Genomic DNA, 27957 nt, shown 5'->3' on the forward strand with positions numbered 1-27957 from the left:
TTCGCACTTGTGTCGTAATGTAATGTACTATTGCAGTTCAGCCTTTTGTTTCCCAGAAACTATGATGACAGTCCAATTGTGCAAAGTTGTTAAATCAATCTGTCGTTTTAGCACAAAATCGGTACAAAAACGGGTCGTAAATTAGTCAATAGAACCGTCATTTTATCTGGGGTATAAAACATAGCATATATCAATAAAATATTTACATATAATTGCTTCAGTGCAGCATTGTTAAAACAGCTGTTTATTTACTTTTCACCTTGGATTGGTTGCATTCATTCATTAACATAAATATTTAATATATGAAGAATAAGTTTTTATTTGACTGGTATCAAGTTCAATCACTTACTGAAATGTTATTTGTACCTCATTTAAATTTAATTTTTTTTTCGTCTCGAGAGTTGAACTCGAGACCTAAATTTTCACTTAATTTAAAATTATAATTAAAGTCAGACCAAGATAAGTTGGCAGCGGTTTTGACAGCCCAGACAGTGCATTAAACTTCTATGAAATTATGACGTTTACTTAACACTTGCACAGGCTGGGCTATCAAAATCACTGCCAACTTAGCTTGGTCTGACTCTAGCTACTTAATTTTAGCCAGATTTTTTTTTTAAAGATTTGGATGGATAATTTATTTCATTATGTAAGTAAAGAAAAGGCGAACGAATAAAACTAACATTGCAAGCTTATAATTTTAATACAAATAAAGTATTTATTATAGAAAATAAAAAGGTTCCATCTGCCATTTGAATTCAAGTCTTATCTATAACTGCATTAAGTCGATATTCCTTAACGTTCATGTCAGTTGGGACCTTTTTATTTTGAGCACCATCATGTTAGTTAGATCACGAGTTAGAAATAAAATGCATTATATTGTTCAAGTGTTTTTCATTCCACACGACGATATACACGTGTCTTGATCGTTCATGTCATGGACATTGGATACCTGCAATAAATATAAGTATTTAATAGCTATCATTATTAAATACTACCGGTTCTTTACAGCTTTAGGTAATTTTCGTGTGTTATAAAATTCAATGGTTATTAAATGAGATAGTAAATATCAAAATTGATAGCATTTTCATTTGATAACAGATAGTGTTGCTCTCACTACTTATAGGGAGCGTGCATGAACTGTACTGTAATTTTTGGCGCGAGGCGTAAATTTGATGTTTATTGTTCTGATGTAGCCCACAAGATGGCAGAACCGACTATGAACAAGGAAACACGTGACGTGTAAATGTACATATTTATTGTTCCGATTCAGGCCACAAGATGGCAGACCCTCCAACGCGCAAGGTCCCTAGCTATACCATAGGCTTGAGTCGGTCAGGACCGAAGAACTAAAAGGAATAAAATCCCACCACAGACCGAAAGGAACTAGTTCATCTTAAGCGCTCTTAATCGGTCTCGGTCCTTTAGTTCAGTAGTCGGTATGTCAGCGGGCCTACCGCGAACCACGTTCGACGGGTTGCCTCCCTGTCACACTTACGTACGAATTTATAAGTGCGACAGAGAGGCAACACGTCGAACGTGGTTCGCCCTCAGTACCAAGTAACAAATCGGTCGGGAGCGAATGATCGGAATGAGTCAAGGTCAAGAAATTCGCTCTCTCACGCTCTCGCTCTGTTTATTTGCGAGCGAGAGCAAGATATAACCTAGTCATACTCATTCAGATCTTGAGATTTGCTCCTGAACTAAAGGAACTAAAGGACCTAAAAGAGCGAACTAAGTTCGTTTGACCGATTGACCGAGATCGATGCGCTCTTTTTAAAGACCGAGCGGGCACAACTCTACTATACCAGTTATAACCTTCTTAGATAAAACAATATTTCGCTGATTTCAGACAAAAAAATAGCGCTTTTTTTGTTTTTTATTTTCACAAGAGAAGTAATTGAACATGAACATGAACTATTAGCAGTGGGGCGACACTCCTTTCGGCTTTTCCCGGCTCCGTTCGGCTCAGCATTCCTCCGAGCAATAATTAGGGTTGGCACAACTTGACGTCCCTATACGTGCACGACCACAGATAAGATAATGACTTGAATTTTGACAACCCTAAATGGCCAAAAGGGATAGTGCCATACATTAGAAAGGGACAGCATAATTCGTCCTTGAATGGCTGTCAAACTTCTGTTTTGTAGGAAGTGTCATTTCTGTACGGTAGTAAATGAGTTAATAGAAATTATAAAGACCGCGTTATAATGTAGTTACTGGATGTAATTAAAAATACATTAGTGATTCTGCCCGCGTAGTCAACATGCCAATCGTTAACCCTCCGTAGCGTAGCGTAGCCATCTCTCTCTGTCACTCTTCCTTATTAGTGCGACAGTGACAGTTGCGTTTCGTTCGCTACCGAGCGTTAACAATTGGCACGTTGCTACGCGGGCAGGTTTGCGCTCTTCAAATAATTGCGTGGCCATGGCTTGTTTCCCATAAGCCAAACAAGTGCGAGTCGGACTCGCCCACCGAGGGTTGCGTAATACTTTCCGTTCAGTGGAGTCCCGTTTTACTCTTTGGGTACGGAACCCTAACCTTAAAAATCCTGACAATTCTTGCAAGGTCTCCAAAAATCATTCGTCAATCCTGACAAAAGACCAAAACTCCTGACATGTCAGGGGAAATTCAGACAGCAAAGCAACCCTACTAGTAGTTGAGGTGATGTGAAGCTAGCTAAAAAAACCCTGATTATAGTTCATTTTTGTCGTATTTGAATCACAATCATAAACAATAAACAAAACACCATCTAATAAACAAAACATTATTTTCAAACGTGTTTTTCAATAAAAAGACACGTCAAAATCGCTTACCTTCTTTCTAATGCTGAAAAAAAAAAACGAAGTATAAATGACTAAGCATACTTACATCAACAGTAGTTTTATGTGTATCACACGAAAGCGTTATTTTGTCGCCTATAGCGTTATGCTCCACCAATCTCGTGTTGATTTGCCTCCATAGCCGACTAGCAGATTGTAAAACGTTCATGTTTCCGAATATGTAGAAACCTGAAAGAATATAGATAAATATTAAGTAATTGACCTAGCGAGCGCGAAGCGCCTCCGTTTCAGCTTGAGCGAAAATTCATTGGAACATCATCTTTTCTTTTTGCTCTATTTATTCCAAAGACCTTTTACTATAACAAGACTGTGCACTTATGCGAAAAACAGGCCTGAAGCAAGTAATTCTTAGAAAATCTTTAAATGCAGAATTACTGACTTTTAAAAATAACGTAAAGTCTTCTTTCAGCAAAATATCCTATCTACGATATTTAAGGTACTTTCCCTTGATGTCCCATAGTCTTGGGACGCCCTGTATACATAAACGCAATATTTCAGGGTCGAAATAGCAATTTTCTTGATCTTCCATACATTTAGGACAGACTAATGTAATATGACATCACATTACAATATTATTTTGTTAAAGGCGTTTCAATTGTCGAGTGCGAGCGTCAGACTTTAACTCTCATTTCTGACCTTTGTGTTGCTCAAATGCCATGAGTCCCATATAGATATTTGATCCTCAGGAAAATCAAGATCGATTGACATTATCTGTCAAGTAGCGAATTGCATTTGTGCTCAGTGAGTGCAAATACTAACTAACCAGTAATCCAAATTTTCCATTAACCCGGGTTTCTTGTGTCTGTATTAGTGCCGGATTAGCGAGATTGTACTGTACTTATTTTGTACTTATTATCGGCATAACGTTTTTTTTCTTTTCCGCACCAATTATAAGTTTCTGTTTGTCCCAATGGTTGACTGGTAGAAAATGCCTTATCTAAGAGGAAAGAGGACGGCCGGTTCTCCATACAAACGTAGTTTCCATTTTCTTCTCTGGATATTGACATTTTTGAAAATATTTTTACATGATTTCATGTATATCAACCAAAGCGAAAAAATCAAACGTTGGGGCATAGCTGTGCTTGATATACAACAAATTGTGTCAAAATATTTTCAATAATGTTAATATCCAAAGAGGAAAATGAGGACTACGTTTGTATGAAAAGGTGATTTCGTGCGGGGCCTCCACTATTAAGTCTGCCATTTGTTCTTTTTGTATTGTGCAATAAAGGTAAAATAAAAATAAATAACGTTCCGTCATGCGTCGCTAATCGAACTGAAATTCGGTCAAGTTTGGGTCAAATTGCCGTTGCAGGGTAAGATAATTTACATACTATTTTAATACACTACCTACATTGTTAATTACAGTAATTACCTCAATGAAATCTAAACCAATAGTCAATTGGAACAGAGTTGCGTTTCTATTCACTTATATATTTTATTAAACAAAAGAAACTCGATCTTATTTCCTAAACTATGCTCGTATTTATTTACCATACATTACATTTTATATATAAGATTTCACTGTACATTTTGCTCAGAAAATTAACAAAATAGAAGTGCTATTTGATTATTTTTAAGTATAATTTGACCGTGACGTCACATGCTCGTCGTTCATATAAACTCCATAGCGGTTAAACCTTATGACACTTCGAAAAAAAGATGACTTGATTGTATTGTCAAAAAGTAGGTATTTGACTGATAAGCAGAGCCCGGTTTGTCGGGGGAAATAAGTACCAGTGCTAGTGAATTAATATCAAGTGTTTTCGATATCGATACCAAGCAATTTCCAAGTCATAATAATGAATAACAAATGTGGCTCATCCTTGACGAAAACAATATTAATTAAGAGTATTAGTTTCTTTATTATCTATTTGCAAACCTCCTTATGGCAACTGTAAATACCTGACATCTGACTCTAGTCAGTTTGACATTTCATTTTATAGTAAAAGCCAATATAGATCGTGTCATTCACGAAGACGCGTGTCTTAACTCGTGTTGTCATGTTGTTAAAGGTTAGATTTGATAAATCTGCGCGTCAACGTGAATGACACGAACTAACAATATTTAAACAATACATAAAGGTACTGCCTTACGTCATAATTTTATAGACATCGACTAAATTTCTCTTGTCCTCGCACTCTTTAAACGTCAAACCAAATTACACCCGTCATCAGAAATACTCTATAGGGACTAGGGACCGTGCGCGTTGGAGGGCCTGCCATCTTGTAGCCTGAATCGGAAACATAAACGCGTACATTGACACTTCACGCCAAAGCAAGTGCTGCCATCTACGTTTTCTTGTGCATAGTAGGTCCTGCCATCTTGTGGGCTACGTTGGGAGCATAAACATTTACCTCGCGCCAAAAATCTGACGTCTCCTGTGCCGCCCCCTACAGTTTATGCATGCTCCCTATAAGGCCTGTGACGAAACGTCCACGTTTGACATTGAACTTCAATTTTTTTAGGAAGGTTAAATGTACATAATTAAACGAAAAGGCTATAAATAGGCTAAGAATCCACGAAATCACTTTGAACTCTATTCTCATTCGGTAAGGTCGTTATTACAATACTCGCCTTCGATGCTAAACAGATTCTATTTTTAGCGGAAATGAATATTGTTTCTGTCTCTGTTATAGTGTTTCGTTTTTGGACATTCCAATTCACAGCGTACTTAAAAATAAACAATCTTGAAGGTCCAACGGATTATCGAATCCATCTATGAACATTAATTCCTTTATTTATCTTTCATACTTAGGTTGTTTATTTTACAAAATGGATATAAAAGTAAAATATAAAAACACAAAAAATAACCTAACCTAGGGTGCCGCCAGCAGCGGGGCAGGGCCCAAGCTGCCGGTGGTCAGGGCCACAGAGAAAGGAACCGCCGCACTATCCGCGCCGTGTCCAAGATTACGCCTTCTGCATCTGGCCCTAGATCCAGCCACCTAGCGAGTCTCTCTAGGTGTTGGTCGAGACTCTTCGCTATGAGACTGTTCGCTGAAGCGACTATCGGGACAATGATCGTCGAGTCAACATCCCACATGGCGGTAATCTCGCGGGTCAAGTATAGGTACTTACTGGACTTGTCCTTCTCGGCTTTCACGAGATTTTCGGCATGGAGGATTATTGTTCCATCCACTATTAGTTATCGACCAGACACTTTCAGCTATATTCTCATACACATAAGGTCGTTATTACAACACTTACCTTCCTTAGTGCAGAGCCCCACGGATCCTATTTTCAGCGGAAAGAAACTCGATCTTGTCGTCTCTGTTACCCCTTACCAGCGACAATATGACTATCCTTTTCTTTTCCTGTTAGTTCTCCGCCACTGACACTTTGGACTCTATAGTCATACAAATAATCATTTTATTTCATCTCTTACCCTCCTTAGCACGAGAAAGCGCCACACAGATTCTATTTTCAGCGGAAAGGAACCCGATCTTGTTGTCTCTGTTACTCCTCACAAGTGACAATATGACTATCCTATTCTCTTCACCTTGGTAGTTGTCCACTACTGTCACTTTGACGTCTCGGAGAGAGTCGTAGGTCTTGGTGAGCTGTAAACATTTTAGAGGCATTCATAATGTTATCTAGTAGGCGTCACTTGCACCATCCCCTAACCCGGTTAACCGGTTAAACCTGGAGTTACCATGGTTACCAGTACAATTTGACACTGGGTTAGCGGTTTAACCTGTTAAATTAAATTAACCTTTATTTTGAAGCTCAGGCTCATAGTGTTAGTTACAAATGGTACAATAACAAAAAAACTTAAGAGCCCTTAATCCTTGGAGCGTTCTCCGATTTCACGAAATAACGCTCGATAGATGGCGTTGGCGCTCGGTACGCGAGCGCCGGCAACGCGACGCGCGTTTCAATGCAGACTAGAATAATCTTGATAGTTTTCAATATAATTTCAAGCAACATTAATTTTAGTGTTATATGATATCATATGGGCACTCTTTATTTTATTTTATATGCACAGTAGTTTTTTTTATGTACACTACTACTAAGTGTACAGACTACAGAGTGTACTATAACCCTTGCTCTAAGATATTCTGTCTCTTTCACACCAATGGAAAATGAAGAAGTTAGTAAATGACTGCAGGTATAAATAAAGTATATTAGTGCGATAGAGAGACAGATAGTGTTTCGTTGTCGTATCGTAAACGATTGGCATGTTGGCCACACACTTGCTTGGTGCCTAGCCAAAATACCAATCGTTTGCGTATATTAGTGCGATAGAGAGACAGTAGTGTTTCGTTGTCGTATCGTAAACGATTGGCATGTTGGCTACGCACCCATGATACCTAGCCAAGAAGCCAATCGATTGCGCATATTAGTGCGATAGAGAGACAGATAGTGTTTCCTTGTCGTATCGTAAACGTTTGGCATGTTGGCTACGCACCCATGCTGCCCAGCCAAGATGCCAATCGTTTGTGCATATTAGTACGAGAGAGAGACAGATAGTGTTTCGTTGTCGTATCGATTGGCATGGTGGCTACGCACCCATGCTGCCTAGTCAAGATGCCAATCGTTTGCGCACATTAGTGCTATAGAGTTTCAGTGTTATTTGAAATCACGTTAGGGTTTGTATTATTATTTATGACCCGAATGAAGTCCATCCAGGTTCTTATGATGGAGTCAGGAGTTGGTCACCAGAACTCCTAATCTACTCATTATAATTCCATCGTGCTTGGGCTCAAAAGATTTGCCCTGACGAACACCATCGATCTAGATGAGGTCCAGGGTCTCATGATGGAGTCAGGAGTTGGTCACCAGGACTCTTTATCTACTTATCATAACGCCATCGTGTTTGGGCTCAATAGATTTGCCCTGACGAGCACCATCAATCTAGATAAAGTCCAGGGTCTCATGATGGAGTCAGGAGTAGGTCACTAGAACTCCTAATCTACTCATTATAATTCCATCGTGTTTGGGCTCAAAAGATTTGCCCTGACGAGTACCATCGATCTAGATGAAGTCCAGGGTCTCATGATGGAGTCAGGAGTTGGTCACCAGAACTCCTAATCTACTCATTATAATTCCATCGTGTTTGGGCTCAATAGATTTGCCCTCACGAGCACCATCAATCTAGATGATGTTCAGGGTCTCATGATGGAGTCAGGAGTTGGTCACTAGAACTCCTAATCTACTCATTATAATTCCATCGTGTTTGGGCTCAAAAGATTTGCCCTGACGAGTACCATCGATCTAGATAAAGTCCAGGGTCTCATGATGGAGTCAGGAGTTGGTCACCAGAACTCGTAATCTATTTATCATAACTCCATCGTGTTTGGGCTCAATAGATTTACCCCGACAAGCACCATCAAATTACCATTATGATGAATAGATTAGGAGTTCTGGTGACCAACTCCTGAGTCCATCATGAGACCCTCGACTTAATCTAGATCGATGGTACTCGTCAGGGCAAATCTTTTGAGCCCAAACACGATGGAGTTATGATGAATAGACTAGGAGTTCTGGTGACCAACTCCTGAGTCCATCATGAGACCCTGGACCTGATCTAGATTGATGGTGCTCGTCAGGGCAACTCTATTGAGCCCAAACACGATGGAGTTATGATGAGTAGATTAGGAGTTCTGGTGACCAACTCCTGACTCCATCATGAGACCCTGGACCTCATCTAGGTCGATGGTGCTCGTCATGGCAAATCTCATGAGCCCAAACACGTTGGAATTATAATGAGTAGATTAGGAGTTCTAGTGACCAACTCCTGACTCCATCATGAGACCCTGGACTTTATCTAGATTGATGATGCTCGTCAGGGCAAATCTATTCAGCCAAAACACGATGAGGTTATGATGAGTAGTTTAGGAGTTCTGGTGACCAACTCCTGACTCCATCATGAGACCCTGGACCTCATCTAGATCGATGGTGTTCATCAGGGCAAATCTATTGAGCCCAAACACGATGGAGTTATGATCAGTAGATTAGGAGTTCTGGTGACCAACTCCTGACTCCATCATGAGACCCTGGACCTCATCTAGGTCGATGGTGTTCGTCAGGGCAAATCTATTGAGCCCAAACACGATGGAGTTATGATGAGTAGATTAGGAGTTCTGGTGACCAACTCCTGACTCCATCATGAGACCCTGGGCCTCATCTAGATCTATGGTGCTCGTCAGGGCAAATCTTTTGAGCCAAAACACGATGGAATTATAATGAGTAGATTAGGAGTTCTAGTGACCAACTCCTGACTCCATCATGAGACCCTGGACTTTATCTAGATTGATGGTGCTCGTCAGGGCAAATCTATTGAGCCCAAACACGATGGCGTTATGATAAGTAGATAAAGAGTCCTGGTGACCAACTCCTGACTCCATCATGAGACCCTGGACCTCATCTAGATCGATGGTGTTCGTCAGGGCAAATCTTTTGAGCCCAAACACGATGGGATTATAATGAGTAGATTAGGAGTTCTGGTGACCAACTCCTGACTCCATCATGAGAACTTGGACTTCATCCGGGTTAAAAATAATAATGCAAATGCAAACCCTAACGTAATTTCAAGTAAAAATGCGTTTTTCAGAAAATCGCAGCCAAATAACACTAGACCCTACTCATAGTGTTGTGTTCCTGCCGGTGAGTAAGGTTGCCAGAGCTCAACGAGGGTGGGAGGGGGTTAGAGTCGGCAACGCGCATGTAACTCCTCTGGAGTTGCAGGCGTACATAGGCTACGGATACTGCTTACCATCAGGCGGGCCGTAAGCTTGTTTGCCACCGACGTAGTATGAAAAAAAGGACCACTGAAAATCCATCAATAAGCGAGAGTCTGTTAAGCATAGTGTAAAAAATGAACTTTTATTAAGATTTTCTAATCGCAGTATATAGCACTTCTCGGAACTCCGTAGTAGACCAGCGGTTGAACAAAAATGGGTTTCGATAATATTAAAGTTTTTTCTTTTTTGATATGTCATTGGGAGTATGTTAAATAATACTTTGGTAAAAATTTAGAAATTTTAAGGTTGAGCTTTCGGTTATATTAAATATTTTAATTTTTGCTAATAACTAAGTAAATATAGAATTAAAGTTACAGAAAACTTTAGAATATCGAATAACACTTCAATTTATGTACAATTTTCAGTTTTTAGAAATCTGGAACAGCTGCTTTCTGGTAAACGTAAAAACACGAGTTATTTTGTAAATATAGAATTAGAGTTGCTGATATTGCAAAATTACGATATTGTCGATCAACTTAGTATTCTAGTAAAAAGTTAGACATGTAGACAATGTGCTTGTCTAGATATTGATTTCAGGTTAAGCAGTATAGCTAATATTGAATTAAAGTTTGTAGAGTTAATAATAATCGATCATCAACAATGATCTCAGTTACTAAACAAAAATTTAGAAATATAAAATCACGGCGACACTCATTACTGATATGTATGCATTCCTTGCTTATATAAATACGTTACGTTTCAAACGCGCGGCAAGTTTGCGCGCGCCGCGCGCTGTGGCAGGAGGCAGCGAACAACGGTAGTGGGGAGCGGGGTGCCCTTGACTGCGTCTACGGTCCATCAAAAAAATTCCTAAAGCGTGTTTTAAATTAATAGCAATAGAAAATTGTTATTTTGTTGTTACTATAATAGGTATTGCCCGCGGTTTCGTTCACGTAGAATTCGTTATCGCGTTAAATGAATATTATTTATTTATTTAAACTTTATTGCACAAACAAAAAAAACACATTCTCATACAGATGACCACCCTTCCTTGTACCATTTTAAAAGCCAGTTGCAGCTTTTCTTTCCCGATTTTTTTCAGATGTTTGGACTTGGTATTTTCCTCGCGATAGTTATTTTTTTTAAGGGGAATGTTGTTGTTAACCGCTAATGCTAATATTGATAACCGATAGTTATATAGAGATACGTTATAAGGTATATGCACCCTCATGTTATTTATTTCTGATAAGAAATAAATGTAAGACAAAATTCACAGTGATACATTTCAAGTAGGTTGCCTTGTAAGATTGTGTACGGATAGTTTTTTTGTTTGTTATTTCATCGTATGATATATCAAATGAGAGCTTATTTGAAAGTTGCCGTATTAAAAAAGTTGGTCCAGTTAATGGTCGCCTAGATTAACCGATTTTTATATAAAATGTAGGCAACCATGGACTGGACCAACTTGTTAAAAAGGCAACCTAGTACAGTTAGTAATATAGTACCTGGGCAACCGAGCTTTGCTCGGTTATAACTATTTATTGTAATATGGTGGTGATAATCTACATAAACTTAAAAAGTAAAATGTGAACTGACAATTATTATTATTTACAATCGATTTTAACCTTACAGCACTTGTCACAGAGTAACGCCATCTATTGTCGATTTCTCTTATTACATAGGTCATTTTTTTTTTACTAAATTAAACTTGTGTAAAACAATAAAAATTAAAAAATTATATATAAACTTGAACATATATAAAAAACAAAAGTTAGTCACCGGGCGAGATTCGAACCCGTAACACTCGTTTAGCAGTCTGCGTCTTAACCCGCTGGACCAGACGGACAGTGGCCGGCAACACGAAATTAGTGACCATATTCTGCGTCGAAAGAAAAACGCATGAAAACTCGAAAACACGCGTTTTCCCAAACATAAGACTAATCTAGATAGATTGTATACCCCCAAAAACCCCTATATACCAAATTTCAGCGAAATCGTTAGAGCCGTTTCCGAGATCACAGAAATATAATTATATATATATATATATATATACAAGAATTGCTCGTTTAAAGGTATAAGATAAAATAACTTTTCTTTTGAATATCATGTGACGTTTTCGTTTACACACTAAAAGCACAGTGTAAAAAGTAAGTGGGCCGACGCCTTTGATGTTTGCGTAAATGCCGACACCGCTCAAGGTCTCCGTACCTACCTAGGGTTATCACAGACTTACACAACTGCCCAAAAGAGGATAGAAATGTTTTTAGTTTTCATGTTGTATGATGTATGTGTACTAATTTTACAAATGACGTCCATTTTGGAAATAAAGATGGCGGACGTCACTTTTTTGAAAAAGTCGTCATGGGTGTTGTTTTCTGGGTTTTTAGGGGTGTGGATTTCAAAAATGGCATCTATTTTGAAAATAAATATGGCGGACGCTACTTTTTGAAATGGGTGTCGATGTGTGTAGCCGTGATATCAACCACCTTTAATTCTAAAATGGTCTCTATTTTTGAAATCTGCACCAACAAGAACCGCCAAAATTGACGTCATTTTTGTAATTGGAACCCCGAGGAACCTTGGAGATGACACCCATATCGATTTTTAAGAAAAATTAATGTCCGCCATCTTGGATTTCAAAATAGACGTCATTTTCGTAATCGGAATCCCGAGGAACCTCGGATATGACACCCATATCGACTTTTAAGAAAAAATAATTTCCGCCATCTTGGATTCCAAAATGAAAGTCATTTTCGTAATCGGATCCCCGAGGAACCTCGGAGATGACACCCATATCGATTTTTAAGAAAAATTAATGTCCGCCATTTTGGATTTCAAAATAGACGTCATTTTCGTAATCGGAATCCCGAGGAACCTCGGAGATGACACCCATATCGATTTTTAAGAAAAAATAATGTTCGCCGTCTTGGATTGCAAAATGGACATCATTTTCGTAATCGGTACCTCGAAGAACCTCGGAGATGACACCCATACCGATTTTTAAGAAAAATGAATGTCCGCCATCTTGGGTTCCATAATGGATGTCATTTTCGTAATCGGCACCCTGAGGACTTTCAAAAATAATGAAAACATCAAATTCTACATGATACATATACAAACAGAAGCAAGAAACAATTTCTTGCTTTTTAAAGTCTTAAACTACTCATAATTTCTTAAAATAAGTTATAAAACATGCCCGCCATTTTGAATTTGAAAATTGATATCATAATTATGATATATTTTTGTTTACACTGAGACAAATAATTACCACATGCCGTATGAAATATTTTAATTGTGTGTTTTTTTTTATTTTATTTTTTATACTACGTCGGTGGCAAACAAGCATACGGCCTGCCTGATGGTAAGCAGTATCCGTAGCCTATGTACGCCTGCAACTCCAGAGGAGTTACATGCGCGTTGCCGACCCTAACACCCTCCCACCCCTCGTTGAGCTCTGGCACCCTTACTCACCGGCAGGAACACAACACTATGAGTAGGGTCTAGTGTTATTTGGCTGCGATTTTCTGTAAGGTGGAGGTACTTCCCCAGTTGGGTTCTGCTCTAGATCTGGAATGACATCCGCTGTGCTGTGCCCTACCACACAGAGCCAGATGACATTTACAATGCCCATACCTCTCTTATAATGCCTGTGCTAAAAATGTGATTGCGAACTACCTGCAATAACTATACAGTACCTGGGCGACCGAGCTTTGCTCGGTTATAACTAACTATTTATTGTAATATGGTGGTGTATAGGTGATAATCTTAACTACATTCTTTTACTAAATTAAACTTGTCTAAAACAATAAAAATTAAAAAATTATATATAAAATTGAACATATAAAAAAAACAAAAGTTAGTCACCAGGCGAGATTCGAACCCGTAAGCAGTCCGCGTCTTAACCCGCTGGACCAGACGGACAGTGGCCGGCAATACGAAATTAGCGACCATATTCTGCGTCGAAAGAAAAACGCATGAAAACTCGAAAACACGCGTTTTCCCAAACATAAGACTAATCTAGATCGATTGTTTACCCCCAAAAACCCCCATATACCAAATTTCAGCAAAATCGTTAGAGCCGTTTCCGAGATCCCGGAAATATATATATACAAGAATTGCTCGTTTAAAGGTATAAGATAATTAGGCATTAAAACACTCGTGTGATCTTTTGAAGAAACTCACTTCGTTCGTTTCCTAAGCCCACACTCGTGTATTTTAATGCCTTTTATTATGTAGCAGTAACATAAACTACTAATATATGTTGAAAGTAAGTACAGGCGGCTAACACAATGGTAACAAAAGACAAAAGTTTTGAAAATGTAATTTTCATCATCGTCACTTGGCTGTACATTTGAGGGCCTATCGCGAACCACGTTCGACGTGTTACCTCTCTGTCGCACTTGTAAATTCGTACGTAAGTATGACAGGGAGGCAACACGTCGAACGTGGTTCGCGGTAAGCCCTCTGATGCCACCTCCATTAGTCTTTTGTACGCCGGTATAGCCTTCGACTCGATCTACACTTTTTATGGAAACGTAGTTCCTCCTTCCCGTAGAAATATTTAACTTTCCCATCACCAAGAAAGATTATTTGCTCGCAGTTATTAACTGCTCAATTCCTCGTTTTTTCTCTGTTACTAAGTCAGTACAGTACACATATCAAACATTTTTCACTCATTTTGAAGTCATAATAACTTTTATTCTATAATTAAATTCATGTAATGTCCGCATTTAATTTATGTGCACGATAAACAAACAAATGAATGATTTGAAAGAAAAGACAAACAGCGCTTGCGAAGCTGAGCGGGGGGCGCGGGCGGGGCGAGGTATCTATCGCTCACTAGGTCGGCTACGATAGGCTCCCGCGCGCCGAGCCGACATGTTGACGGACCAGCGCGGCGTGGTTATGAATTTCGCGCCTTTTTAAGTTGATTTTACTATTACAATGCAAGCTACACACAGATATTTCTACCTTTCCATAAAATGGCTGCATATATTATTTTATAGTAATAGACTTATCTCTACGGACTTTAATTCAATATTAGATCTTACAGGACAAAAAACGCATATTAATTGTAAAGCACATATCCTATTCTTCTAATTTTTTGCCTTGCCTTTTAACTTAAGAATTTAGAAATGATATTGTGGATTTTTCAAACTTTAGTTCAATATTGACAAAATAATAAGCTAATTTGAGTTTGACAAAGTAGCACGTTGATTTTTTTTCTAAAAATTTGATAGCATAAAGCCTCATACATATTATAAAAGACGATGCTTAAATTTTGTACTTTAATTCAATATTCAAAATTCATCAATAAAAATACATAAATACCTTATTTATATCTAACGCTCGTTCTAAATTTTCTTCATATATTACAAATATGCTTAAAAATATGTCCCATACCAGATAAACATCACTTTTCACTCTTTAGAATTATCGAAACTTATAGGGCAAAAATCCGGTCCCACTATTGGTCTATAGCTGATTACGATCGCAACGAATGCCTGACAATCGAGCACAGGTCCGTCCTCTAAGCGCGCTCCGCGCGGACTGAGAGCGGGGCGTCGCTGCTGCGTGATTTATACGTGTTTTAAAAAAATATAAATTTACGGCAATGTAGGTCCCATAGTTATGATTTTTTTTTATAGGTTAACATAAAGTTACAGTTTGCTATAATATTATTTTTAAAGCACAATATGCGTACAATTTGCGGAAAAAAAATATAATAAAACCCTGTTTTCGCCAAAAAAATGAAGAAAACTCGGAAGGTATTTTATCAGATTTTTCAAATGAATCTTCGATTGTTAATCATTCCAGCCCCTCGTACGAGATATGTTGAATCAAATTGTAGTCATTCATGTACCAAATGATTCTTGTTTACAGCAAAATTGAGAACCGAAACGCCACATCTCACTGCAAAATTTGGAAAAGACTCCCAAAAAAACTCATTAAAAAAGAGGTTTAAAAGAGAAAATGAAAATTTGAACTGTTGGAGCCGCTAGTTTAGGAAACGATTATTTAAGTACGTTACCAGTTTTTGAATAAATACTAATAGTTACGTCGTAATCTTGAATGAAAAAGGAAGCATTTTACAAAATACGCTCGTCTGTAGGAATAAGGACTCTTAAAACTATGTTAGTACCAATACAAGCTAGATATTTACAACAGGTACACAGTTACTGGGGTTAAGTGGCGCTAAGAGTGACATTATAATTTCTCTAAATACCATCACCAAGTTAACATTTTTAAATATTTTTTATGAAACCGTTACAAGGGGTATTTTTATTTCAATAAGGCCCACTTGTAACTTTCACTAATCCGGGGTTATCGGTTAAACCTGGAGTTACCATGGTCACCGGTACAATTTGACACTAGGTTAACGGTTTAACCACTTAACCCCGGGTTAGTGGGATGGTGCAGGTGGGCCTTAAACCCTTAAATTTGCGACTTTACATTATTATTTATTAGTGTACATATATTTGGATTAGTGTACACTATATTTGAATTATTGTACAGTCAGCGTCAAATACTTTGTAGCAACCAAACCAAAGTAGCCAAATAGTTCGGTACACCATATATTTAGTATGGTGTACCGAACTATTTGGCTACTTTGACTGCTGCAAAGTATTTGACGCTGACTGTACATTATATTAAACAACTTTCTCCATGAGACCAATCCCCAGATCGCTTTGGTTGTCCCATTAAATACATCGACATTTAATGAAACGAAACGCATGAAACAAATTTCTTTCCACGACGTCTTGACGAATTCGTACTTACGTTAAAAGTTGTCAAAACATGACGACGTTAGAAAAAATTTATAGTAACGAGTGTCGCAAATTGTCGTGTCCTTCTTTTCTTCCTCATTTTCTTATAAATTGCTTTAAATAGTAAAATCCAGTTATGACGTGCGGTGCCATTTTGAACAGCTGACTGAGTGTCGCCATGTTGCCGAGCAAATTGTCTCGGGTGACGCAAACGTGCAGAGGCAAAAGTAACACGAGCACGCGGTCGCGCGAGGGCGGGCGTTTGCCCTGCGAGGAAATTTCCTCACGAGGCTGCAAGGCTGGACCCACCTAAATATGTATGTGGTTTTCCATCAAAGGTTCCGTATGCTTCATGTACAATAAGGACTTTTTTTTATCAGAATTTCTGTTGGAATTGCACTGCTAATTTACATGGCACTCTAGCTTCTAGCATTGTGTAGTAAGTAATTCTAGGTTATCAAAAAAGTAGGAGGCACGCCTTTATTTTAACTCTTTGGTTTTAATTAAATTTGAATACGGACCTCTTTAATATGCGTCGCTTGTCCAGTGTACGTTGCCAGAATGGTGATTTCCGCCGGTGTATACTTCATTTTGCGCAAGTAGTCCGCCAGGGCCACGCACCATTTCGCTTCGAACGTGTTCTTGTGGCTCCAACTATCTTCGAGACCCTGGAGTTGGTTACATTAAGTTAATATTTTATAGATAATGGGAAGACGAGTCTTATAACGTTTTGTCACGGACTACAATATGGGTTTTTTCAAAAGTGGGTACATGTGTCTAAAGGCAACACACATGTGACATCTCGGGATTAGTACCCCCCCCCCCCCCATGGGCTACCACAAATTTCCCTTGATCCCCTCACATCTTTGTACTCAAACACAATACTCATATATTACCGGAACTATAAGACTGGTGAAATTTGGTCCCAATTTCTTTGCGACTTTTTCTATAAAGGTACACTTTATATGCTAAAAAAAGTATATTGAATCCTCACAAACATAATTTTTTTTTATGATAGAGGAGGCAAACGAGCAGACGGATCACCTGATGTTAAGCGATTACCGCCGCCCATGGACACCTGCAACACCAGAGGGGTTGTTAGTGCGTTGCCGGCCTTTAAGAATAGCTATAAAACCAAATTCTCCTTCATACCCCTCACATATTTATATTCGAACATACTAGGGTGGCAATCAAGTGCCTCATTTAAGTCATATATCACCGAAACTATTAAGACTGAAGTTTGGTCGCATTCGTCTCTGCGACTTTTTCTATAAAACTTTAAATAAAAGTACTATGTTTACCTCAGAATCTTCACAAACATTATGGCTATGAAACCACGAATTCTCCTTCATTCCCCTCACATCCTTATATTCGAACACACTAGGGTGGCTATCAAGTCTCTCATATATCGAGGGTACTATAAGACTGAAGTTTGGTCGCATTCGTCTTTGATATAAAACTACACTTTAAATGTTAAAAAAGGCTACTTACCTCAGAATCCTCATAAATATTATGGCTATAAAACCACAAATTCTCGTTAATTCCCCTCACATCCTTATATTCGAACACACTAGGGTGGCTATCAAGTCTCTCATATATCACGGCTACTATAAGACTGAAGTTTGGTCGCATTCGTCTTTGCTATAAAACTACACTTTAAATGTTAAAAAAGGCTACTTACCTCAGAATCCTCATCAATATTATGGCTATAAAACCACAAATTCTCCTTCATTCCCCTCACATCCTTATATTCGAACACACTAGGGTGGCTATCAAGTCTCTCATATATCGCGGGTACTATAAGACTGGTGAATTTTGGTCGCATTCGTCTCTGTATCGTGAGGGTTCGTGCGTGTATCCCGTTACGGATCATGCGCTCGAAAAGGGATATTTCGAGGTTGTAGTCTTTTGCTAGTTTGTAGTGGGCTGCTGATGGTTTTAGCTGCTTGTGGTCCCCTGAAAATTTGAGAAAATAATTATCAAATGATGCATTGAAACTATAATAATGGACATGAAAAATTCTTGAATATGATCGGCGTCAATGATCTATAAGTGCCTGCAATAATATCTGGCGTAACGAAGCGCGCAAAAATATCGGATAACTGTGTCAGTTGTGTTGTGAGAAATTTGAATACAACTGACTATACAATTTTAATAAGGTATTACAGTTTTATCGGCGGTACTTTTTTAATTTAGAATAACAGCATCGTTATAATTGATTGATTAATTCATTCATTAATTCAATATGTTGCTTCGGTTGCCGCACTAAAGGTAGGTATACAATGAATAATGTTAGTAATGTAATTCTATGCATACTTATTTAATTTAACTTACCGATAAGTATCAAATGCTGGCAGCGTTTCGTAAGCGACGCCACTATGTGAGCTTCCAATACTTCCGCTGCCTCTTCTACTATGACTGAAAAAAAAAAGTCATATCTACTACAAATTTATTAAAAATCGTTTATGTTGTACGAGATGCCCTGATGATTGATCCCGAAAAGTGTAAAATTGTTGACTTGATACATATACTTCACGTATCAAATCAAACTAGTGTTGTTTGAGACTCGAGTCCTTTGAGTCCTCTGCATTGAAACTAGACTCAGTTTTTCAGATTCACATAGTTAAGTATATACTCGAGTTGTTTGTTAGAGACCCGAGTCGATCGTAGAAACTTTTTTGTTTGCAAAGACTCTCAATTTTTTTGTTTGTAATATTCGAAATGCATTAACAATAACGCTTAATTTATTTACCAACCTATGGGCGACGTGAGTCGCTTGAGCAGATCGTGTCTTCTAGCGGCGGCGGTAGTGGTGACCCCTACCACCCGCGCTATGGACATCACCATCGAACTAACTCTTCCTTTACTGTAGTAACCTACCTATGGGCGACATGAGTCGTTTGAGCAGATCGTGCCTTCTAGCGGCGGCGGTAGTGATGACACCTGCTACCCGTGCCGTGGACATCACCATCGAACTAACTCTTCCCTTACTGTAGTAACCTACCTATGGGCGACATGAGTCGTTTGAGCAGATCGTGCCTTCTAGCGGCGGCGGTAGTGATGACACCTGCTACCCGTGCCGTGGACATCACCATCGAACTAACTCTTCCCTTACTGTAGTAACCTATCTATGGGCGACATGAGTCGCTTGAGCAGATCGTATCTTCTAGCGGCGGCGGTAGTGATGACACCTGCTACCCGTGCCGTGGACATCACCATCGAACTAACTCTTCCCTTACTGTAGTAACCTACCTATGGGCGACATGAGTCGTTTGAGCAGATCGTGCCTTCTAGCGGCGGCGGTAGTGATGACACCTGCTACCCGTGCCGTGGACATCACCATCGAACTAACTCTTCCCTTACTGTAGTAACCTACCTATGGGCGACATGAGTCGCTTGAGCAGATCGTATCTTCTAGAGGCGGCGGTAGTGATGACACCTGCTACCCGTGCCGTGGACATCACCATCGAACTAACTCTTCCCTTACTGTAGTAACCTACCTATGGGCGACATGAGTCGCTTGAGCAGATCGTTTCTTCTAGCAGCGGCGGTAGTGATGACACTTGCTACCCGTGCCGTGGACATCACCATCGAACTAATTCTTCCTTAACTTAACCTACCTAAGGGCAATATAAGTCGTTTGTGTAGATCGTATCTTCTGTCAGCGGCGTTGGTGGTGACCCCTAATACCCGTGCAGTAGACATCACTTCACCATCGATGAGCGTTGCTACCTCTTCTAATTCTTCGCTTACAGCTTAGGTTCTTACCTATGGGCGACATAAGTCGTTTGAGCAGATCGTGTCTTCTGGCGGCGGCGGTAGTGGTGACACCTACTACCCGTGCTGTAGACATCACTTCACCATCTATGAGAGTTGCTACCTCCTCCAGTTCTTCGCTTACGGTGGAATGCTGTTCCTGCAATAAGCAGGGAAACAAGAAAGTTTTTTTTTTAATTTTCTGATTAAAATAAAATAAATGCACAGCTAAGGGCCAAATATCCTTTTTTTCTCGCTACACATATAGGTCTTGACAATTAGATTTCAAATAAAATCATAACATGTAACTGGTTAATTCCAGACCACCACAGCCTATTTATGGGCTCAGATATATGAGGTTAGGTAAATTATGAAACTGTTAGATACAACTGACAGATTTAACCATACACAATCAGGTTCTAAATTCAGTATCTAAGGTGGCCCTAAATGTATGCAGCTTTGGACGAAATACACAATTAGAATCTTATTTGGCAACAATTTGCCAATAATTATTAACTCATAGAAACGGGACTTAACCGCGTATTAAGTTTCAAATTTACCTCTGACGTTTCGAGGACGGCGTTGTCCCCGTGGTCTCGGAGAAGCCTGGCTAAAGTAGACATCAACATCTTCTAGCCGCGCGAGTTTTTCGAACTACCCGCACTTGGTCTTATTAACTTGAACGTTTTGCGCGCAAGGGATGCTACTCTGTCGACACTCAACACTAACGATATTCGATTTTTTGACTGTCGATATTAAAAATAGAATTATTGAATATCGTTAGTGTTGTGTGTCGACAAAGTAACATCCCTAGTGCGCAAAATGTTCAAGTCAATAAACAAGACCAAGTGCGGGTAGTTCGAAAAACTCGCGCGGCCAGAAGATGTTGATATCAACTTTAGCCAGTCTTCTCCGAGACCACGGGGACAACGCGGTCCTCGAAACGTCGGAGGTAAATTTAGAACTTAATACGCGATTAAGTCCCGTTTCTAATATAATGTGTAAAAATCGTAAAAGGTTAAATCAGAATTTACCATCAACGCGTTCATTTTCGCCATCAGTTCATTTTTTATGTTATCCACTGCCATGTGATATATGTTCCAGCGTAATTCTGGCTCCAAACTATGAAGATCGGTGATATTTGTTATCTGTGATCTATTTTTATTTTGTTGTAGTATATTTTTCTGAAATAAGATATTAACACTAGAGTTGGTAAGTAAAACCAAAGAGAATTTGAAATTTGTTAAATATCAAAAAGTGGCGACATCTTACCGGGCACAACCTAAAGGTTATGGTGCCATCGCTCGAAACAATGTCGACATACCTTTGGTCTTTGATCTATTAGATGGCGCCACTTTTTGATATTTAACAAATTTAACACATATCAGTGAAAGAATAAGGATCAAAGTCAAATGGCGTTCTAAAAGTTTTAATCATGTGTCGAAAGATGGCAGTAAATTTACTGTGGCTACAAAGTTTTCTTTGACAATCCACCTCTATTTCAAATTCTCTTTGGTAAGACCAAGAATATTTTTTACGACATATCAAAATAAAGCTTAGGCAACATTCAGAATTTGTTTCTTATTAAAACATAACTTGATCATTTTTAAACATTAGATGCTTTGTTCTTGAAGAAAATTTAAAGACGCTACGGCTAAAGTAAGGACGCTAAGCGCCAACAATTTCGTATATTGACCCGCTATGTCCTGGCACGCATTGAATGCCGGCACGATCAGAGAGCCAAGAATATAATTATGCGATTTTTTGGTACTTAGCGTCGTTACTTGATCACCTTGAAGACTTTAGTAGACAAAAATATCCACATTGATCATCTGAATGATAGATGAACTTTTATAAGAACCCGAACGTTTTAAGAACTTTATTGTAACCTAAAAATACCGGTTAATTCGATGAGCGACGAAAAGGCCGGCCGGCCTGGTGGTGTGCCACGTAAACATAGACACCGACATAGGAATTAACCGGTTAATTTGACAAGAACTGTTCTCATAAAAACCGGTTTAAAAATAAAGGTTTTTCGAGTAAAACCGAAATTAAAAGGTTTTGCGCCAAGTACATGACAACGGGTTGGAAATTTAACCGGTTTCCGAACTTTGATCGGGATGGCAGATTCCGAACTTTGATCGGGATGGCAGATCCCGATCATGGCAGACACATTATTTAAGTATATTGGAGTTTTCCATTAACGATTATGAACTGTTGTTCAGATAATCTTAGTGGATATTGTGGATGAATAGTATTTTATTTAAATCTTGTCATGGATTTTTAGTAATAAAGCTGATGTTGTAGAAATATTTCTCACCTTAAAGCAACTCAATCTTCTCCTAACTCTATCAATTTTACCCAAAAATTTCTCCTCCATTTTCTTTGCCTCATCAAGATCTTCAGTAACATCTTTAACATACTTCATGCTACTTCTCATGCTCTCCATGTCTTTTAAAGCCATTTGTTCAGAAAAACAAGTATCCAACTTATCAGTACTGATGTCCAAATCATCAAACTTCTCCCAATCTTCAACATCATCATCATCTTCAAAATTATCATCTAAATGACTAAACAACCAAGTGAGTACTGAATCTTCATTTGAATTTTTCAATTCGAACAATTTACCATCAATTTTTAGGTAAGGTTTTATACTTTTATAAGAAATTATCTCTTTCTCGCATTTCTCTATCTCACTTTGCACTTCTGTCATTTCATTCAAAATCTTTTCTAGTTCTTTTCTTTTATTAGAATAGAGATAGCTATATTTGCATTTGATTTTCGTCCTCATACTATTCAAAGTGTATTGCTCCATAGTTTTATTCTTACTTTGACTTCCTAATCTTACAATATTATCTGTAACTTTTAAAATGCCTTCAAGGAACTGATCTAGGGCGTGATTTGTATAACAGATAATCAACATTGGTGTACCTTCTAAGGACAAATTCTTCAATAGTGTTGAAGCGATTTTGACCCCTATAAAAGTTTTACCAGTGCCTGGAGGGCCTTGTATGACAGCGAATTCTCTAGTTAAAGCTAGCTTATAAGCTTCTAGTTGGGATTGGTCGAGGTCGAAGGGTGTCGGCCACTGGTCGGTGTCTAAGACTGGGATGTAGGCGTCTTCTTTGCAGTTGGGTATGGTGTATATCGTTTCTGGGGTTAGGTAGGCTGGCAGTTGAGTTTGTGTCTAGAAAATAAACTTTAAATAAGTATTCATTCGTTAAATATCAAAAAGTGGCGCCATCTTACCGGGCACAACCTAAAGATTATGGTGCCATCGCTCGAAACTATGTCGACATACCTTTTGTCTTTGATCTATTAGATGGCGCCACTTGTTGATATTTAACAAATTTAACACATATCAGTGAAAGAATAAGAATCAAAGTCAAATGGTGTTCTAAAAGTTTTAGTCATGTGTCGAAAGATGGCAGTAAATTTACTGTGGCTATAAAGCTTTCTTTGACAATCCACCTCTATTTCAAATTATCTTTGGTATTATAAAGGATTCTAATCATTTAGTTCATCATTTTTGCATTATTTTAGGGAACTTTTTTTCTGGACTATATACATATACAGCGCGACTGAGGTTTGCTATGTACCAAAGGTTTATAATGCCGGGTATTTATATCTAAAATAATAGAATTATGGTTGATTTTTTAATTTACCCAACATCCTGAAGTATTTGGAATTACCCAAAACACCTTGTACAAGAAATATGACAAACAAATGCAAACTAATTTACCTGCACATCAACAATGTATTTTTTCATAGGCAAGTCGTCCATAGATTCCTGCATGACTTTTAAAACTCTATGGTAGGGCTCGAAGAATACTTCACTCTCCACCATTAAAAACGGTTGCTCGAATATTGTCTTAGAAACGGGGTTGTGAAACGATACTGCAATCTGAAAAAACGTAGATACTTAGTAGGCGGAAAATTAAGCAATGCAGGCATTTATTCAATTTCGTTTTATTCCTTAACTCTTAGGGTTTAGGCACAGAATAAATAATAGTACTACCGTACAGAAATTACACTCCTACAAAACCGAAGTTTGACAGCGATTCAGGGACGAATCATGCTGTCCCTTTCTAATGTATGGCACTATCCCTTTCGGCTATTTCGGGTTGTCAAAATTCAAGTCATTATCTCGACGTAAAGTTGTGCCAACCCTAATAATTGCTCGGAGTAATGCTGAGCCGAATGGAGCCGAGAATACCCGAAACAAGGAGTGTCGCCCCACTGATTTAGGTTACTGTCAAAATCCGTCGAAATAAAAGGGGGTATCAAAGTAACCCTAATAGGGGCCGTGCGCGTTGGAGGGTCTGCCATCTTGTGGCCTGAATCGGAACCATAAACATTTACATTTACACGTCACGTGTTTTCTTGTACATCGTAGATTCTGCCATCTTGTGGGCTACATCGGAACAATAATCATCACATTTACGCCTCGCGCCAAACATCTGACTCCTGTGCTGCCTCCTACAATTCATGCACGCTCCCTATATTAGTATAAATTAGATCACGAACTAAACCTTTTTTTTTTTTGAGATAATTCGATATTTAAATATTTCTCTGTGAAATCGTTAGAGGAGTAAAAACCAATTATGACATTGTTTTTTTAATGCATATTCGGGGAGTAAGAGACTTTTAAATTTTGAAACTGATCAATGTAACCTACATATTTCATGGTAATTATATATTAATAATACTTACATATCCATCACTCAGCAAATTTAATCCTGAATCCAGTACAGTGGCGCACAATATTGTCTCAAAGTTATCACTAGTGAAGAGCAAAAGAGAGCCAAACATAAGTCGCTTGCTGCACGCATATTTCTTGCTGTCAAACAGGCCGTGGTTGATGCGATCTGTCCATGCGATGTCTACTAGGTGACCAACTTTGTTGTTGTTTATGTATGTGCGGATGATTCTCACTTTAGGATATACTCTGAAATAGGAGCATATAATAACTTGCTGAATGGTTAAATGTAACAGCTATATCTTTATAACTTCTATTTATTAACCTTAGTGAATATGTTGACATATAATCTGCCATACTACTTTGTCAGTAGAAAAAGGCGCGAAATTCAAATTTTCTATGGGATGGTTACCCTTCATACCTTCATTTTTTTAATTTGTCGCTTTTTCCTACTGACTGAAATGGCTTGACAAACATTAAAATTTTTACCTTATATTTTCATGTCTTCTTTTATTAGGATTTTCCATATATTTACCTGTAATTGAAAAATAAAAACATTACTACATATTAAGTATGTATACATATGTTTAGGGTTGTTCAACAATCGTAATCAATACATTAGTGTACTTATGTAAATTGATTCCAATAGGAAAGTTAGTGCAAAGTATGGTTAAAGTCAATGTGGGTATTGGCATAACATAACATTTATTGGGGAGATCGTCACAGGGCATTCCCATTCGTATAATACATCCTGTGCTCAGAGAGCCTCCTGCCAATCACGTTAGACGTGTTGCCTCCCTGTCACACTTACATACGAATTTACAAGGGCGGTAGAGAGGCAAAACATCGTACGTGGTTTGCGGTAGGCCCTCTGACACGGTCAGCCGGGCTTGCACACGATTGGCGCGACAGTATCTCGCGGCGAGATAGACTACCCGTCTATCTTTAATTAACAGAACCAAACAACAACAACAAACACAGCAAGTTAAATACGTAATAAGTAAAAATGTTCATTCTTACAAACTGCAATTTTTTTTTCATAGGCACAGAAAAAAGGTGGTTAGTAAAAATGTTGCATAATGTTGTTCAACTGGCCGGCTTCATAAGCGGCGATTTATTTACTGTGCGCGCCAGGCCAGAGACCCATAAGCTGAGTCACACGTTTTAGCTAAAAACGGTTTGTATGGTGGCCCGGCATATTGTGTACGCTCGACGGGTCTTGGCCATGAATGGGTTAATTTCCATGTGATAGAGTTCAATTTTCAATAATTCCAGACACCCTTATAAAGGTTAAAGTAATTGTTAATTCTCTTATTGCTATAACTGACCACAATCTTCAGGAATAAGCAGGTTATTATACACATATTCTTACTTATGCTCTCTCTCAACGGTCCAAAGCAATCTTCCCGCAGCAACTTGAATTGTACATTTAAATAATGTTCCACACTAGCATATGCACCATTTATTATGTTAGGATGTATGTTAAGTGCAGTGTTACCGAGTAAGTCCACTTTGGTTGGGAAGATGTTCAGGTTTTTGAAGTGGTTGTTATCTTTACTTATGTTGATTTGTGAACTTGTTGGTTCCGAAGACTCCTAGAAAGTAATTAATTTGGAGATTTAGATTTATATAATGGCATTTATTCATTTCTGAGGTGGATTTTATACCAATACTGCCATAAGATTTGCCACACACAAAACAAAATTACAATAGGTTTATTTGTATTAATTTCCTGTAAATATTCATTATAGAAGTAAAAGATAGGCAGAATGTTTAGACAAATTGCGATTAAACACTGAAATTTTTATTACCTTAATTAAACTATTTAATAGCTTAGTTTTTAAATCCTCTATTCCATAAAACAGCTCATCTCTAAACCTTTCTGTATGCTCTTCCTTAACTCCTATTGCACTACTTTCTAAGTCCTCCAACAAGGATCGAGCTTCACTCAAATATTCCCTATTTTTACCACTAAAATTATTAATTCCTTCACAAATAGCCAGGACATTGAAGTAAAAAGATTCCACATCATCCCACAACTGAGAATTCATTCTTTTTTCTACCACGCGTACAGCCGGTAACCCACTTAGATACTCTTTCAAGGTTTTCAAAAAGTTTGATTTTAAAAACTTAGATTTTAACACAGTTATAATCATAGACTTTTCACCAGGTTCGAGCGATTTATACACATTAGCCAGTATTCTTACAATCAGCACTATAAAATCTCCTTTTAATTCACTATCCATGAGGTACCAGAAGCTGTTTTTATGTGATATTTCTAAGGTTAGAGCCGGCGGATTGAGCATAGAGATATCTAGTAATTTCTTATAGCCTATAGGTTTTTTCTGGAACTGTGGGACTTCGGCCGTCGCTTGCGTGGCCGGTTTTTCTTCATCAGCAAATTCTGATGCATTTCGGCCAGTATTTGACCTGGTTTCTTCGATAAGGGTGCCATCAAACCAGTCGATACGAAGTGAAGGCTTGCTTGTGTCAGACATGTCTAGAAATATTTCGAGATATACCGTTAAATAGCTAACATAGAATTTGAGTATCACAACATTCTGTTATATACACAATTATATTTTGAATATAAATAAGATTATTTAACACAAAGTATTTTCATAAACGTCACTACGATGTTCAAAACGTTGTCAACAATGTCAAATGTCAAGTCAACGTCAGACTAAACTAAATAGTGTTACCAGATTTAAAAATTTACGGACGGATTTTCTGTCCGGGAATTTCGTTGGTGACTTTCTATTTTGTTCATATTGCCAGGCAAAGAGTAGTATTACCAGAGGGCCTACCGCGAACCTCGTTCGATGTGTTGCCTCTCTGTCGCACTTGTAAATTCGTATGTAAGTATGATAGGGAGGCAACACGTCGAACGTGGTTCGCGGTAGGTACTCTGGTGACAAGCAAAACTGACTAAAAAATAATTAAACAAAAATCAACTTTATTTTAGTAGATGTACAACGAAGTTTTATATATCTTCTTTTGAGAAATAACTTTATTAATATCACGCTTTCGAGCGCAACCAAAAGGCTCAAAAATGGCTCAAAAGCGTCGATTGTCATTCAGCAACAGAATTTTGGCCCTCTGCTGATAGTGATGTGCAATAATCATCTACAATGTATCGATAAAATTTCTGATGCATTAAAAATTTAAAACATTTAATTATAATAAAAACTACCTCATTTCTAAACAAA

At 38.2% G+C, this 27957-nt stretch overlaps 1 protein-coding gene across 1 annotated transcript; it reads right to left on the reverse strand.

Annotated features, from left to right (window-relative positions):
* Window positions 1–677: 677 nt before the first annotated feature.
* Window positions 678–27428, reverse strand: LOC133524037 (NFX1-type zinc finger-containing protein 1-like). Its single transcript, XM_061859811.1, has 14 exons — window positions 26560–27428; window positions 26121–26343; window positions 25238–25283; window positions 24763–24997; window positions 23792–23953; window positions 22370–23236; window positions 21084–21233; window positions 20062–20209; window positions 18628–18711; window positions 17975–18249; window positions 16815–16961; window positions 6229–6403; window positions 2869–3008; window positions 678–949 (listed from the first exon to the last, which is right to left on the reverse strand). The coding sequence occupies exons 1-14, from the start codon at window positions 27244–27246 to the stop codon at window positions 881–883; spliced, it is 3408 nt and encodes a 1135-aa protein (XP_061715795.1). The 5' UTR covers window positions 27247–27428; the 3' UTR covers window positions 678–880.
* Window positions 27429–27957: the final 529 nt, after the last annotated feature.

Source organism: Cydia pomonella, chromosome 13 (genome assembly GCF_033807575.1).
Source record: "Cydia pomonella isolate Wapato2018A chromosome 13, ilCydPomo1, whole genome shotgun sequence".
Taxonomy (NCBI): Eukaryota; Metazoa; Arthropoda; class Insecta; order Lepidoptera; family Tortricidae; genus Cydia; species Cydia pomonella.

Coding starts and splice junctions, on each gene's coding strand:
- LOC133524037 (XM_061859811.1), bottom strand. CDS start 27,246: ATGTCTGACACAAGCAAGCCTTCACTTCGTATCGACTGGTTTGATGGC. Junction 23,237..23,791: donor AATACATTGTTGATGTGCAG/GTAAATTAGTTT, acceptor TTTATTTTCTAG/ACACAAACTCAACTGCCAGC. Junction 3,009..6,228: donor GCTTTCTCGTGCTAAGGAGG/GTAAGAGATGAA, acceptor ATATTCTTTCAG/GTTTCTACATATTCGGAAAC.